This window comes from Hyperolius riggenbachi, chromosome 9 (genome assembly GCF_040937935.1).
Source record: "Hyperolius riggenbachi isolate aHypRig1 chromosome 9, aHypRig1.pri, whole genome shotgun sequence".
Classification (NCBI taxonomy): Eukaryota; Metazoa; Chordata; class Amphibia; order Anura; family Hyperoliidae; genus Hyperolius; species Hyperolius riggenbachi.
Window position 1 is genome coordinate 276,493,124 of NC_090654.1, and position 16,306 is coordinate 276,509,429.

At 48.0% G+C, this 16,306-nt stretch overlaps 1 protein-coding gene across 4 annotated transcripts in view; it reads left to right on the forward strand.

The window, feature by feature from the left end:
- The window catches only part of CDC42BPB (CDC42 binding protein kinase beta), a 183,471-nt gene that overhangs the window by 52,609 nt on the left and 114,556 nt on the right, over positions 1-16,306 (forward strand). For all 4 annotated transcript variants that reach the window (XM_068254625.1, XM_068254626.1, XM_068254627.1 and 1 more), the window contains exons 3-5: positions 7,092-7,175; positions 9,991-10,086; positions 11,280-11,428. In XM_068254625.1, the coding sequence (XP_068110726.1) occupies positions 7,092-7,175; positions 9,991-10,086; positions 11,280-11,428 (329 nt within the window). The remainder of the gene's footprint in view (positions 1-7,091; positions 7,176-9,990; positions 10,087-11,279; positions 11,429-16,306) is intronic.

The window sequence follows — 16,306 nt, forward strand, 5'->3', positions numbered from 1 at the left end:
ACATCTGTTATTCCCTGTAATAACCCACTGATCACCTGTCAATCACCTATCAATCACCCCCTGTCACTGCCACCCATCAATCACCCCCTGTCACTGCCACCCATCAATCAGCCCCTAACCTGCCCCTTGCGGGCAATCTGATCACCCACCCACACCAATAGATCGCCCGCAGATCCGACATCAGATCACCTCCCAAATCCATTGTTTACATCTATTCTCTCCTCTAAACACCCACTAATTACCCATCAATCACCCCCTATCACCACCTGTCACTGTTACCCATCAGATTAGACCCTAATCTACCCCTTGCGGGCACCCAATCACCCGCCCACACGCTCAGATTGCCCTCAGACCCCCCTTTATCAATTCGCCAGTGCAATATTTACATCTGTTATTCCCTGTAATAACCCACTGATCACCTGTCAATCACCTATCAATCACCCCCTGTCACTGCCACCCATCAATCACCCCCTGTCACTGCCACCCATCAATCAGCCCCTAACCTGCCCCTTGCGGGCAATCTGATCACCCACCCACACCAATAGATCGCCCGCAGATCCGACATCAGATCACCTCCCAAATCCATTGTTTACATCTATTCTCTCCTCTAAACACCCACTAATTACCCATCAATCACCCCCTATCACCACCTGTCACGGTTACCCATCAGATTAGACCCTAATCTGCCCCTTGCGGGCACCCAATCACCCGCCCACACCTCAGAACGTCCTCAGACCCCAGCCCTGATCACCTCGCTAGTGCATTGCTTGCATCTATTTCCCCCCTCTAATCACACCTTGAGACACCCATCAATCACCTCCTGTCACCCCCTAGCACACCTACCCATCAGATCAGGCCCTAATTTGCCCCGTGTGGGCTCCTGATCACTCGGCCAAACCCTCAGGTCCCCCTCAGACCCCCTTCCGATCACCTCCCCAGTGCATTGATTGCATCTATTTTCCCCTCTAACCGCCCCCTGAGACACCCATCAATCACCTCCTGTCACCCCCTAGCACTCCTATCCATCAGATCAGGCCCAAAACATCCTGTCATCTAAGAGGCCACCCTGCTTATGACCGGTTCCACAAAATTTGCCCCCTCATAGACCACCTGTCATCAAAATTTGCAGATGCTTATACCCCTGATCAGTCATTTTGAGAAATTTGGTTTCCAGACTACTCACAGTTTTGGGCCCGTAAAATGCCAGGGCAGTATAGGAACCCCACAAGTGACCCCATTTTAGAAAGAAGACACCCCAAGGTATTCTGTTAGGTGTATGATGAGTTCATAGAAGATTTTATTTTTTGTCACAAGTTAGCGGAAATTGATATGTATTGTTTTTTTTTTCACAAAGTGTCATTTTCCGCTAACTTGTGACAAAAAAAAAATCTTCTATGAACTCACCATACTCCTAACAGAATACCTTGGGGTGTCTTCTTTCTAAAATGGGGTCACTTGTGGGGTTCCTATACTGCCCTGGCATTTAAGGGGCCCTAAACCGTGAGCAGTAGTCTAGAATCCAAAGGCCTCAAAATGACCTGTGAATAGGACGTTAGGCCCCTTAGCGCACCTAGGTTGCAAAAAAGTGTCACACATGTGGTATCGCCGTACTCAGAAGAAGTAGTATATTGTGTTTTGGGGTGTATTTTTACACATACCCATGCTGGGTGGGAGAAATCTCTCTGTAAAAGGACAATTGTGTGTAAAAAAAAATCAAACAATTGTCATTTACAGAGATATTTCTCCCACCCAGCATGGGTATGTGTAAAAATACACCCCAAAACACATTATACTACTTCTCCTGAGTACGGCGGTACCACATGTGTGGCACTTTTTTGCACCCTAAGTGCGCTAAGAGGCCCAAAGTCCAATGAGTACCTTTAGGATTTCACAGGTCATTTTGCGACATTTGGTTTCAAGACTACTCCTCACGGTTTAGGGCCCCTAAAATGCCAGGGCAGTATAGGAACCCCACAAATGACCCCATTTTAGAAAGAAGACACCCCAAGGTATTCCGTTAGGAGTATGGTGAGTTCATAGAAGATTTTATTTTTTGTCATAAGTTAGCGGAAAATGACACTTTGTGAAAAAAAACAAAATCAATTTCCGCTAACTTGTGACAAAAAAAAAAAAATCTTCTATGAACTCACCATCCTCCTAACGGAATACCTTGGGGTGTCTTCTTTCTAAAATGGGGTAATTTGTGGGGTTCCTATACTGTCCTGGCATTTTAGGGGCCCTAAACCGCGAGGAGTAGTCTTGAAACAAAATTTCTCAAAATGACCTGTGAAATCCTAAAGGTACTCATTGAACTTTGGGCCCCTTAGCGCAGTTAGGGTGCAAAAAAGTGCCACACATGTGGTATCGCCGTACTCAGGAGAAGTAGTATAATGTGTTTTGGGGTGTATTTTTCCACATACCCATGCTGAGTGGCAGAAATATCTCTATAAATAGACAATTGTGTGTAAAAAAAATAAAACAATTGTCATTTATGGAGATATTTCTCCCACCCAGCATGGGTATGTGTAAAAATACACCCCAAAACACATTATACTACTTCTCCTGAGTACGGCAATACCACATGTGTGGCACTTTTTTGCAGCCTAACTGCGCTAAGGGGCCAAAAGTCCAATGAGCATCTTTAGGCTTTACAGGGGTGCTTACAATTAGGCACCCCCCAAAATGCCAGGACAGTGAACACACCCCACAAATGACCCCATTTTGGAAAGTAGACACTTCAAGGTATTCAGAGAGGAGCATAGTGAGTCCGTGGCAGATTTCATTTTTTTTTTTGTTGCAAGTTAGAAGAAATGGAAACTTTTTTTTTTTCTTTTTTTTTGTCAGAAAGTGTCATTTTCCGCTAACTTGTGACAAAAAATAAAATCTTCTATGAACTCACCATGCCTCTCACTGAATACTTTGGGATGTCTTCTTTCCAAAATGGGGTCATTTGGGGGGTATTTGTACTATCCTGGAATTTTAGCCCCTCATGAAACCTGACAGGTGCGCAGAAAAGTCAGAGATGCTTGAAAATGGGAAAATTCACTTTTGGCACCATAGTTTGTAAACGCTATAACTTTTACCCAAACCAATAAATATACACTGAATGGGTTTTTTTTTATCAAAAACATGTTTGTCCACATTTTTCGCGCTGCATGTATACAGAAATTTTACTTTATTTGAAGAATGTCAGCACAGAAAGTTAAAAAAATCATTTTTTTGCCAAAATTCATGTCTTTTTTGATGAATATAATAAAAAGTAAAACTCGCAGGAGCAATCAAATAGCATCAAAAGAAAGCTGTATTAGTGACAAGAAAAGGAGGTAAAATTCATTTAGGTGGTAGGTTGTATGACCGAGCATTAAACCGTGAAAGCTGCAGTGGTCTGAATGGATAAAAAGGCTCTGGTCCTTAAGGGGCGAAAAGACTGTGGTCCTGAAGTGGTTAAGGAAGACTGAGAGGCGGCGATCCACCGCTGACAGACGCGTGTGAGGCAGGGCTGCGGCGCATAGCCCTGCCTCACACGGAAGCGCTGCCCAGATTGCCCCCCCGGGGAGTTTGGGGGGATTTAGTTAGATTAGAGCGGCGGGAATGCGGCAGTTTAGTTAGGGCTATTGGGTTAAACACTTTTATTAAATAAAAAGAAGCTTAAAGAATAAATCTTGCTTCAGACCTCATAGATAGCAGGGGCATGTGTGCCCTTGCTAAACCGCCGCTATCCCGCGGCTTAACGGGGGTCCCTGATCCCCCAAATCCCCTCGGTGCAGCGGGGGAGCGCTTCCTGGTTGGGGCAGGGTTAACCGCCGCAGCCCTGCCCCACGCGTGTCTGTCAGCGCGTATCTCCGCCTCTCCCCCGCCCCTCTCAGTCTTCCTTCACTGAGAGGGGCGGGGGAGAGGCGGCGATGCGCCGCTGATAGACGCGACTGGAGGCAGGGCTGCGGCCGTTAGCCCTGCCTCCAGGAACGACCAAATCTACGACCAAGTCTTGCGGGGGGGGGGGGGGATTTGTGGGATCAGGGACCCCCGTTTAGCGGCGGGATAGCGGAGGTTTAACTATGAGCTCTGAAGCGAGATTTATTCTCGCTTCAGAGTCTCTTTAAGGGGAGACATTAGGTGTTTTCATGGGGATCAGTTAGGTGTTGAGCAAATGTGGAAGTTAAAAACCCTCTGTAACAAAAAAAAATCTCCCTCTGGGGGGATACTTACCTCGGAAGGGGGAAGCTTCAGGGTCCCAATGAGGCTTCCCAGTCCTCTGTAACATGGGGGAATCCATCGCCGGCTCCCCCGAAACTTCCTTGACAGTCTGACAAATACTGCGCAGGTGCAGCAATATTTTCCTACGACGATCCAGCGCAGTAGCAGCTCTTAGTTCGGGCTACGGCGGAAATAGCTGAATCCGATCGATCCGCTCTAACGCGTAAGGACTCGCCCCTGCGCAGTAGAGTGTATACGATCCAGCCGCTACTGCGCCTGCACGGGATCGCGGTAGGTGAATAAGTACCTCGCTGCTGTTCGGGGGGTCGCAGCGCTGGATTGCCGGGACGGAGGAGGACGGGAGGAAGCTTCATTCGGTTCCAGAGGCTTCCCCCTCCCGAGGGAAGTATTCCCCGGGGGGGGGGGGGGGGGCGGGCTACAAGTTTTCTTTAAGGCTTAACATTTTGACAACAATCGTTCAAAAACAATTGGCAATGGATAAAGCATATAAGATAAGCAGCTCAGTAGAGGAAAGGTCATCCAGGCTGGCGGTGGGATGTTTGTCCTCCCCTGTGTGCCATGATGTTGTAGCCAGTGTTAGAGTACCCGTCAGGAATGTGTAAACACCCCGGCATAGAGTTGTGTGCAGTGTCACCGCTGAGGACAATGCCATCAACACTTCGCTCTTGGCTCCATCTCCACCGATTGCAGCTTCAATCCTGTAACATTTTGTGCTGAACCTTTTATCATTTGGCACAAAAACACAATAAAAAAACTTCTGTCCTGCCAACATCCTAAACTACAGCCAACTCTGCGGTTTCCTCAGGACACCTGATTGGCCGGGCCAGTTGTCTGAAGTTACTGCACATCTCCGCCCCCTCTTAAAGTTCTTGACAGAGTGCAGAAGGTTTGATCTCCCGCCAAGCCTGTTGTCCGAACAGCGAGAGCTGCACCCATATCCAGTCCTGAGACAGCCATGGCTCATCAGGGAACTGGATTTTGTGTCCTCCACCAGGGGGCACTTGTCACCAAAAAGCAGCCGGTGGAAGAGTGAAGGTCACTCTTCCACCGGCTGCTTTTTGGTCCTAAAATTGGATTGGACACTATATTTTCCCGTACTAAACTAAATCCAAAATTTAACAGGGCAGGTTCTAATAGCAGTCAGGCATAATCAATGAGTTAAAGGGAACCTGAGATGATGGGGATTTAAAAAATAATACATACCTGGAGCTTCCTCCAGCCCCCTCCCGACTGATCACTCCCTTGCTGTCCTGCGCTGCCTGGATCCTACGCATTTTGACCGCAAAGTACTCCAGTCTGGGGCGTTCTGCACATGTTGCAGCTCGGCCGCATGCGTGCTCCCATCAACGGGAGCGTTTTGCCCCTGGGCAGTACTACTGTGCAGGTGCAGAACGCTCCCAGCCACAGGAGCGTGCGTGGCAGGACTGCACCTGTGACTGACCTGGCCTCCGACTGAAGGACTTTCTAGGGCGATTTGTGGAGGACGATGGCCAGGAAGCGAACAGCCTGGAGGGGGCTGGAGGAAGCCACGGGTATGTATGATTTTTTTTAAATCCCCTGCCCCCCCCCTTCCCCCTCAAGTTCTCTTTAAATCATTGATCAGCTTCAACAGTTTGATTATTTCTTCCTGTGATACAATAAGAGCGGCCATGTTCTGTTTGTCACATTACACAGGTAATCTGCAACTACATCTTCACCCCTCAGCCTGTGAAAACTTCACTCTTCTCTCATCCTCCCTCCTCCCGTCTGCCTTTGAAATCTCTGGCTAGTAACCTCCTCCTCCTGCCCAGACTGAGTTCCCATAAGCCCTCGCTACTAAGGCTCAAAGTGCCAAGGCCCTCTGGAGAGCTGTGGGCGAGGCTTGTTTAGTTTATAGGGAATTAGAGTATTAAAACAAACAACAAAAAAAGTATTTGGCTTGAGGAATTCCCTATAAACTATATGAAAGGAACACACTTATGCAATGAGTAAAAGTTAATCCACTTTTAAGTCTGAGTTGATGCCGGATTATGCAAATTCTGTACGCCAATTCATTGTACATTGCAATAACAGTGTTGGGAAACGCTGTAATAGGAACAGATGTCCAAAACCTCTCAACTCGGATCGATCGAATTTAGCATGCATAGCATTTGTATATTTTGCGTCCAATAAAACACCACCTACGGAATTTTTGGGCGGTAGCGCTTCCCCTTTGGAAATCTGCATATTGTTGAAAACCTGTGAATCTTGGCGTTCATTTGCACTGTGCCCCGTGTCTGTGGGATGCACCAATCCTGAGTTTAGGGCACTTTTCCCCTATGAAACTGCGTTTCAATTTCCACCAAGCGATACTGTACTCAGTATAGTAGAGCTCAATGGTATTCAAAACAATCGCGCTTGGACCAAAATCGCATTGCAATCGGATCGAACTAATGGAAATTGCTGCCGCCGTTTCCCTTAGTTTAATGCAGCATGCGTTTTGCGATCAGAATCGAATGCAAATCGCAGGGTAGTGGAAAAATACCCTTGGGGGTGTAGAACGAAAGGTTTCCTACGCGCCTGGCTGGCAGCAGTGCTAACCTGGCAACCTGAGAGTCCAGCCCGAAGCCCAGCGAGCATCCTGGTGTGCAATGTGTGATATCCAAGTGGTCATAGAGCTTAGAATAAAGTGATATCCAAGTGAAGCGACTACCGAGCCTGCAGCCCAGCAAACGAGCAAGGGGGACCGCAATTCCAGTAAAGTGGGGCATATCACTTTTAAAGGAGCGGACACCCCTCATTCAACACCCACTAACTCGGACAATTATGTTATATCTGTTTCGGAGATAATTGTTTAGATTATCCTGGAGCTGTCCTGTAATCTGTATGCCTGATGTCATGCTGCGTCTGTCTTGCAGGTTGCGGTGGTCCGGATGAAGAGCACGGAGCGAATCTACGCCATGAAGATCCTCAACAAATGGGAGATGCTCAAGAGAGCAGAAGTAAGTTTGCTAGAGAGCGACGGAAGGGGAGGTGACAGGGACACTAGAAAGCAGCGGGAGGAGAGGTGACAGGGACACTAGAAAGCAGCGGGAGATGGAGGAGAGGTGACAGGGACACTTGAAAGCAGCAGGAGATGGAGGAGAGGTGACAGGGCCACTAGAAAGCAGCGGGAGATGGAGAAGTGACAGTGACACTAGAAAGCAGCGAGAGGAGAGGTGACAGGGTCACTAGAAAGCAGCGGGAGATGGAGGAGAGGTGACAGGGCCACTAGAAAGCAGCGGGAGATGGAGAGGTGACAGTGACACTAGAAAGCAGCGGGAGGAGAGGGGACAGGGACACTAGAAAGCAGCGGGAGATGAAGAGGTGACAGTGACACTAGAAAGCAGCAGGAGGAGAGGTGACTGGGACACTAGAAAGCAGCGGGAGATGGAGGAGAGGTGACGAGGACACTAGAAAGCAGCGGGAGATGGAGAGGTGACCGGGCCCTCGGGGCAGAGCAGCGTCACACATCATGTCACTCTCTGGCCGCAGAACTGTCTTGTCTGATAGAGCAGCTCCAAGGCTAGCCGAATACGGTCCGACAGGCAGGCAGCGGAGGGGTTAACTTCCTTCAGTAGGGAGAATTCCTAGGAGCAGAAAAATCTCCAAACTCTGCTCTCCAGAAGCAGGAAGGGCTTCTGTGTAAATATTTACCATTTTGTTCCTTTAATGTGAACCTGCATGCAGTGAAACCTTCAAGCAGCAGGGATAGCCATACTACCCCAGGAAGAAAAAACACACACATAGAAGTAGATAAATACTCACATAACATGCAGTGCTGCCCATAATTATTATAGACCTGGCAAATGTTGACTTAAAGTTACTTTTATTCAACCAGCAAGTCCTTTTTTTTTTTTTTTTATATGGGAAATGGCACAAGTGTCTCCCAAAAGATGTACAAGAGGCTTATTGGGGGGAAAAAAGTTCTATGCCATTCCAAATAGTCCAAGCTGTTCTAAAGCATCCTAATTACCCTGATTAATTGGGAATGGCTGTTTTAATCAACTCAACAGGTAAAAAACAGCAGCTCTCTGTAGCCGGTGTGTGGACAGTCATGCGAAGACAAAAGAGCTCCGTGAGGACCTGTGGCTGCGCATTGTGGCTGCTCACAAGTCAGGAAAGGGCTACAAGGCCATTTCTAAATGTTTTCAAGTTCTAGTGGCTACAGTGCAAAGTATTATTAAAAAATACAAGATATTCCCCACTGTGGAAAATGTCAGAGGACCAAAGGTGACACCTGTGCTGGTCAGGAGGATACTGAGAGGAGTGAAAAAGAATCCAAGGCTCAGCAAGAGTCAAAATTTGCCAGGGGTATGAATAATTATGGGCAACAATGTATGTATTGTGCTGTCCACGTATTAATTTCAGTGAATTTTATATAGTAAATAAAGAGAAAACTTCCTGGCATTTACCATCTTTACGGTCTCTGACTGAAGCCAATCCTGATGTCCTTTCCTCCCTTAGGGCCTGTTTCCACTACATGCAGATTGGATGCAGAAAAACTGACTCCAATGAATGCCTATGGGAAAATCTGCACCAGAAAAATTGCGTTTAGGGGAGACAGGCCCATAGGCATTCATTGGAGTCAGTTTTTCTGCATCCAATCTGTGTAGTTTTTTATTTCTCCCGCCTCAAATGGTGTATGCATCGCCAGCTCTCCTCCCCACTGAGCTATGTACTAAATCTGCACTGTCATATCTAGCTTGCTTTGTAAACACATGTGAGCTCAGCATAGATTGTATTTCAGCAGCTTCTGCAGAGGGGTGAGTTGCATTTCACTTCTCAGCCTCGTTTCACACTGAACTACCCTCAGCCAATCAGTGAGGATCAAGAATGTGGGTGGGGTGATAACAAGCTTCCTTCTCCCCGGCAGTTAACCAGAATAGAGCCAGACGGAGATGAGATTTATTACAGCAGAAACATTTATGATTATATTGGAATGCTTGCAGTGCCGGGTCAGGATTGGATGTTTATAGACTGGGCAGATCGCAGGTAGAATTGCATAGTACCGCTATTGCAATGCAATTTATTGCAGCAAAAAATGCAGCAGATTGCGATTCTCAAAAAGAATGAATCACACTAGTAGAAAAACAGCCCCACGAGTTACGTGTTAAGCACGGTGCCGCAAAACACTTGCGATCTTATTTTCGGATCGTATCGCAGCTAATGGAAAGGCTGCCTAAATTACATTTACCCTTCACTTTAGGTGATAGTTTGACCACAATTAGAGAAATAATGTAACGCAAGTGATGCAGGTCTAATAAAAACTGGACCAATTCTAAGCTGCATACAATTTGTATGCAAGCCAGAATTATTTGCGTTGAATATTATTCTATCGATACATTATAGGATGTCACTCTGTGCCTGTACTGATAGTAATCTAGCCGCAGTGTGTGCCGATCTCTGCTACCTCCAATATGTGCAGTGTAAGCTGTCACTCTGTGCCTGTCCTGATAGTAAACTAGCTGCCGCGTGTGCTGATCTCTGCTACCTCCAGTATGTACAGTATAATCTTCTTTTACTCTGTGCCTGTACTGACAGTAACATACCTGCAGTTTGTGCTGATCTCTGCTTCTCCCAGGATGTTAAGTATAAGCTGTTACTCTGTGCCTGTACTGATAGTAAACTAGCTGCAGTGTATGCTGATCTCTGCTGCCTCCACTATGTACAGTACAAGCTGTTACTCTGTGAGTGTATTGATAGTAATCTAGCTGCTGCGTGTGCTGATCTCTGCTGCCTCCGGTATTGCGTGTCACTAATCAGCGTTTTCTGCAGACCGCCTGTTACCGGGAAGAGAGGAACGTTCTGGTGAACGGAGACTGCCAGTGGATCACCACGTTACACTACGCCTTTCAAGATGAAAACTTTTTGGTAACTATTTCTTCTGCTCTGGTTATTTCATGTTGTTTGAAGGTTTGATTACCTGAAGTCATATGTTGTCCACCACTCATACCGGGCTCTGTTAGATCTTAAGGTGCATGCATACACATCCAATTATATACACATATGCACGCACGCACGCACATACACACATACATACACATACATACACATACATACATACACATACATACATACATACATACATACATACATACATACATACTACTGATTGCCACTGACGAATACAGACCATCATTCCGTGTGTCCTTTCAATTTATTTTTGATTGATATCCATTCAGAAATATGATCGGAATTCGATCTTATGTACGCTAACTTTCTTCTATTTCCTATTGATGTCAAATCTTAATATCGATTTGATCACTCGCTTGAATTGGATATGAAGGGACAATTGCATGGTGTGTACCCACTTTTATGCTCGGCATGGAGTTGAATCTTGCGTCCATTGTACAGATCCTCCACTAGAGGGCTTTTGAAACCAGAATTATTATTGATAGATACAGACCTCATTTAAAGTGGACCTGAACTCAGAACTTCCTCTCTGCTCTAAAAGATAAACAACAACGTTACCTTCAAAGAAAAACATTTTTTGTTACAGCTGATACAAATCCTGTAATCTGCAGTGTCTACTTCCTGCTTTCATGGAAGGAAACAGTTAAGATCATGTGTTTACTAATTAGCTGCTCTGCTGAGGCAGCCAGCTGACACAGCTGAGAGATCAAATTACAACTTAAGGGGGAATTAAGTCAGGCTAAACTCTATAAATACATACAGGGGGCATTTCTGTTTTCCTTCTGTCCTGTGTAAGAGTTCAGGTCCACTTTAAAGCATAGCTAAACCCAAAATTTATCAAGGCAAATTGTAACAGCAATTGGGATTAGTGAAAAAGAAACGGTTTACGGAAGCAAAGTGTAACTTAGAATAGCCGTTTCATGACTAAAATGTGCTTGCCACTGCAGCACAGCTTACTTCCTTTTCTCTGGTTTTAGCTGATGGGCAAGGCAGTTGGGTGTGACCATGTGACACCCTACACAGGAAGGCCAGCAAATGCCAGACTTTTCCCAGCATCCCCACATTACAGTAGAAACCATGTGTTGTCCTTGTGCTCCAGTGATGATTAATGTTATTCTACAAGTAATAATTCTCCCCTCTGCCTCTTGCAGTATCTAGTCATGGATTACTACGTCGGAGGGGACCTGCTAACGCTTCTCAGCAAGTTCGAGGACAGGCTGCCCGAAGACATGGCCAGGTTCTACCTTGCTGAGATGGTTCTAGCAATACACTCTATTCATCAGCTACACTACGTCCACAGGTAAGTCTCCAGAGTCACAGCACGGGAGTAGCCAGAAAAGAGATACTGCTCCTTATAGAGAATACTTCATTCTGACATCAGCCACTGCGGAAGCTCTGGTGCATGCTGGGAAATGGAGCTCTGACATCGCCCTACTGCATGCTGGGAAATGGAGCTCTGACATCACCCTGGTGCATGCTGGGATATGGAGCAGAGGAACCTGCCCTAATATGAATGCTTCACTCTGACATCAGCCACTGCGGGAGCCCTGGTGCATGCTGGGTTATGGGTGAAAAGCACCTGCCCTAATATGAAGGCTTCATTCTTGCATCAGCTAAAGCAGGAGCCCTGGTGCATGCTGGGATATGAAGCAGAGTAACCTGCCCTAATATAAATGCTTTACTCTGACACCAGCCACTGCGGGAGCCCTGGTGCATGCTGGGATATGAAGCAGAGGCACCTGCCACTCTCTCTGCTGACTCACAGAAAGCATATGTGCAACACAGAGTTGATACTTAAAGGGAACCTGAAGCAAGAGGGATATGGAGGCTGCCATATTTATTTCCATTTAAACAATACCAGTTGCCTGACCTCCTGCTGATCTTTTAATGCATCAGTAGTGTCTGAACAACACACCTGAAACAAGCATGCGGCAAATCGGATACACGGCAAAAAATAATTGTATGGGCCAGTTAGAGAGAGGCAGGTTAGCGCTGTACTTCCATTGGTAGCCTCACTGTCTGATTTTAATAATTGACAATAGGTGGGCTTTCATCAAGTTAGCAGGTTTTCGATTTGTTTTTCTAACTCCTTTAAATAACACGAGTTTGACATGAATATTTAAAGTGAGTGTCAAGTGAAATAACAAAAACAGTTACCTATGGCGAGGTAAGACTTTGGGTCCTATAGAGCCTTTCCTGTCCCCTCTCTTGGTCCCCTTGTTCTTGCGTTGTCTCCCCTGGTAGGAGTACTCGACCGATCATCCGAATACTGCTCTGTGCAGCCACAGGAATCTTTGGGAGCCCGGGTATGCTTGACGATGGGCCGCTCTGTACTGCCCATGTGCGAACACGCTCTCACGGATGCACAGTACGAAGCCGCACGTCTTTGGGAGCACTCGGGCTACAGTAGACTTCCAAATCTTCTCGTGGTGCTACAGTAGACTTCCAAAGCCTCTTGTGGTGGCAGATTGGAAGGGGGAGGCAGCGCTGGGGCGAGGGGACCGTGAGGAACAGGAAGGCTCTATCGGACAAAGAGCCTTCCCCATCCGTAGGTGAGTATCTGTTTTGTTTGTATGACAGTTTATATTGGCGTTAAAGAGAAACCGTGACCAAGAATTGAACGTTATCCCAATCAGTAGCTGATACCTCCTTTTACATGAGAAATCTATTCCTTTTCACAAACAGACCATCAGGGGGCGCTGTATGGCTGATATTGTGGTAAAAACCCTCCCACAGGAAACTCTGAGGACCATGGTCCTGGCGTTTCCTGTCTGTGAACCTCGATGCATTGTGGGAAAAGGCTGTTCACAGCTGTTTCCAACTGCCAAAAAAGCAAGCAGCATCTCCTTCCAGTGACATCACTTGCCAGCAGTAAAAATGTCACCATGTGATAAATGTCAGAATGTAAATCAGAGAGGGGAACGATTTTACAATGGGCAAACCCTGATTAAATCATTTATACGTAAATATTGTATAAATTAAGCGCTTCTTTTTATTACGTAATTTTCACTGGAGTTCCTCTTTAACGTTTTGCATCCAGTAACTTACGAAGGGACATTACACAAATACAGATGTTATCCCTGATCTGTTTACTTGGTGCCAGTTTCCTGTATGGCTCTGAAATCTGCACTGGGAGTTGTTGAGCGAGGTGTAGCAGGAGTCACCCGGCGCGATCTCTTGCGGCCTCATCGGCGCTGGACGTGGCCTCTGATCCGTAACTCTAGCAGAGCCGGATTCCTTGTTTTGTCAGCCGCCGATCCTTGTCACAGTAACTCGCTCTGTCACATGGCCCACTCCCACATCCTCGCCCCACAGATCGGCCTCGTAGATCTCTGTCAATATTTGCCTAATCTGTCTGTTTTTATTTTCTTGTGCCGGAAGCGGCAGACAGCCGAGGGTCTTCAGTGACTGCGCGGCATTCCAGCATCTGTTGTAACCCTTTCACTGCCTGCTGCAGCCTGCCCGCCGTCCCCTTCTGGTGCCGCCAACTCGCTCACCACCGCCCCGCTTCCAGTTTATAATAATTTAATCAGACACGGCAGCTTCTTCATTGCCCAGGAGGGGTAAAAATCCTGCCAACTGATTTTTTTTTTTTTTTTTTTATATTTGTTTTTTTTTTTTTTTGCCTTTCTCTCTTTTCTTACAAATTTCTATGGAATATAAAGAGCACCAGCAGTGTAAAAGACAGAGAGCCTGTTATATCAGGCTCTGACTTAAAGCGGATACGAGATAAAAAACGAACTATAACAAGTAACTTGTCTATATATCTTATCTAAAGTTTAGATAGTTTACACAGCAAATCTAGCTTCAACAGTATATGATTATTTCTTCCTGTGATACAATGACAGCAGCCATGTTCTGCTTGTGATCATTACACAGGCAAACTGCTCTGCATCTCCACCCCTCAGCCTGTGAAAACTTAAAGGAAAGGTTCAGGGAGGGTGGAGGAAAAATAAAAATCAATTTCCACTTACCTGGAGCTTCCTCCAGCCCGTGGCAGGCAGGAGGTGCCCTCGCCGCCGCTCCGCAGGCTCCCGGTGGTCTCCGGTGGCCGACCCGACCTGGCCAGGCCGGCTGCCAGGTCGGGCTCTTCTGCGCTCCAAGTCCTGGTACTTCTGCGTCCCACGCGGGCGCGCTGACGTCACCGGACGTCCACCGGGCTGTACTGCGCATGCGCAGAACTACTGCGCATGCGCAGTACAGCCCGGCGGACGTCCGATGACGTCAGAGCGCCGGCGTGGGACGCAGAAGTACCAGGACTTGGAGCGCAGAAGAGCCCGACCTGGCAGCCGGCCTGGCCAGGTCGGGTCGGCCACCGGAGACCACCGGGAGCCTGCGGAGCGGCGGCGAGGGCACCTCCTGCCTGCCACGGGCTGGAGGAAGCCCCAGGTAAGTGGAAATTGATTTTATTTTTCCTCCACCCTCCCTGAACCTTCCCTTTTAACTCGCCTCCCCTCTGCCTCTGAAATCTCTGGCTAGTAACACCTCTTCCTCCTGCCCAGACTAAGCTCTGGAGAAGCTGTGGGCGAGGCTTGTTAAGTTTATAGGGAATTAGGGTATTAAAAAAAAATGTATTTGGCTTGAGGCATGCCATATGTAAGGAACACAATTATGCAATGAGTAAAAGTTTATCTCGAATCCACTTTAGTATGCTGCAGGAATGGGGGGTTTCAGGGTTAATAACTTACCTGCTCAGCAGTCATTTATTAGAAACGTAAGCGCAACGCTCTGAAGCCCCCCTCCCCCTTTTCTTTAAGCTATGGCCACTTCTACCTGCGTTGCTGAGCATGTACCTGTAAAAGTGTTCTTGTGCTGCCATGCCTCCTCCTTCCAGCCTGCACCTATCAGTGTCCTGTGCTGCCATGCCTCCTCCCAGCCTGCACCTATCAGTGTCCTGTGCTGCCATGTCTCCTCCTACCAGCCTGCACCTATCAGTGTCCTGTGCTGCCATGTCTCCTCCCAGCCTGCACCTATCTGTGTCCTGTACTGCCATGTCTCCTCCTGCCAGCCTGCACCTATCAGTGTCCTGTGCTGCCATGCCTCCTCCTCCCAGCCTGCACCTTTCAGTGTCCTGTGCTGCCATGTCTCCTCCTACCAGCCTGCACCTATCAGTGTCCTGTGCTGCCATGCCTCCTCCTCCCAGCCTGCACCTATCCGTGTCCTGTGCTGCCATGCCTTCTCCTTCCAGCCTGCACCTATCCGTGTCCTGTGCTGCCATGCCTTCTCCTTCCAGCCTGCACCTATCAGTGTCCCTGTGCTGCCATGCCTCCTCCTCCCAGCCTGCACCTATCGGTGTCCTGTACTGCCATGCCTCCTCCCAGCCTGCACCTATCAGTGTCCTGTACTGCCATGTCTCCTCCTACCAGCCTGCACCTATCAGTGTCCCTGTACTGTCATGCCTCCTCCTTCCAGCCTGCACCTATCAGTGTCCTGTGCTGCCATGCCTTCTCCTTCCAGCCTGCACCTATCAGTGTCCTGTGCTGCCATGCCTTCTTCTCCCACCCTGCACCTATCAGTGTCCCTGTGCTGCCATGCCTCCTCCTCCCAGCCCACACCTATCAGTGTCCCTGTACTGTCATGCCTCCTCCTTCCAGCCTGCACCTATCAGTGTCCTGTGCTGCCATGCCTCCTCCTTCCAGCCTGCACCTATCAGTGTCCCTGTGCTGCCATGCCTCCTCCTCCCAGCCCACACCTATCAGTGTCTTGTGCTGCCATGCTTCCTCCTCCCAGCCTGCACCTATCAATGTCCCTGTGCTGCCATGTCTCCTCCTCCCCCCAGCCTGCACCTATCAGTGTCCCTGTGCTGCCATGCCTCCTCCCTCCCAGCCTGCACCTATCAGTATCTTGTGCTGCCATGCCTTTTCCTTCCAGCCTGTGCCTAACACTCTCCTGTGCAGCCACGCCTCTCCTCCCAGCCTGCACCTATCAGTGTCCTGTGCTGCCATGTCCCCTTCTTTTAGCCTGCACCTATCATTGTCCCTGTGCCATGCCTCCTCCTTCCAGCCTGCACCTATCATTGTCCCTGTGCAGCCACGCCTCTCCTCCCAGCCTGCATCTATCAGTGCCCTGTGCTGCCATGTCTCCTCCTTCCAGCCTGCACCTATCAGTGCCCTGTGCTGCCATGTCTCCTCCTTCCAGCCTGCACCTATCAGTGTCTTTGTGCAGCCATGCCTCCTCC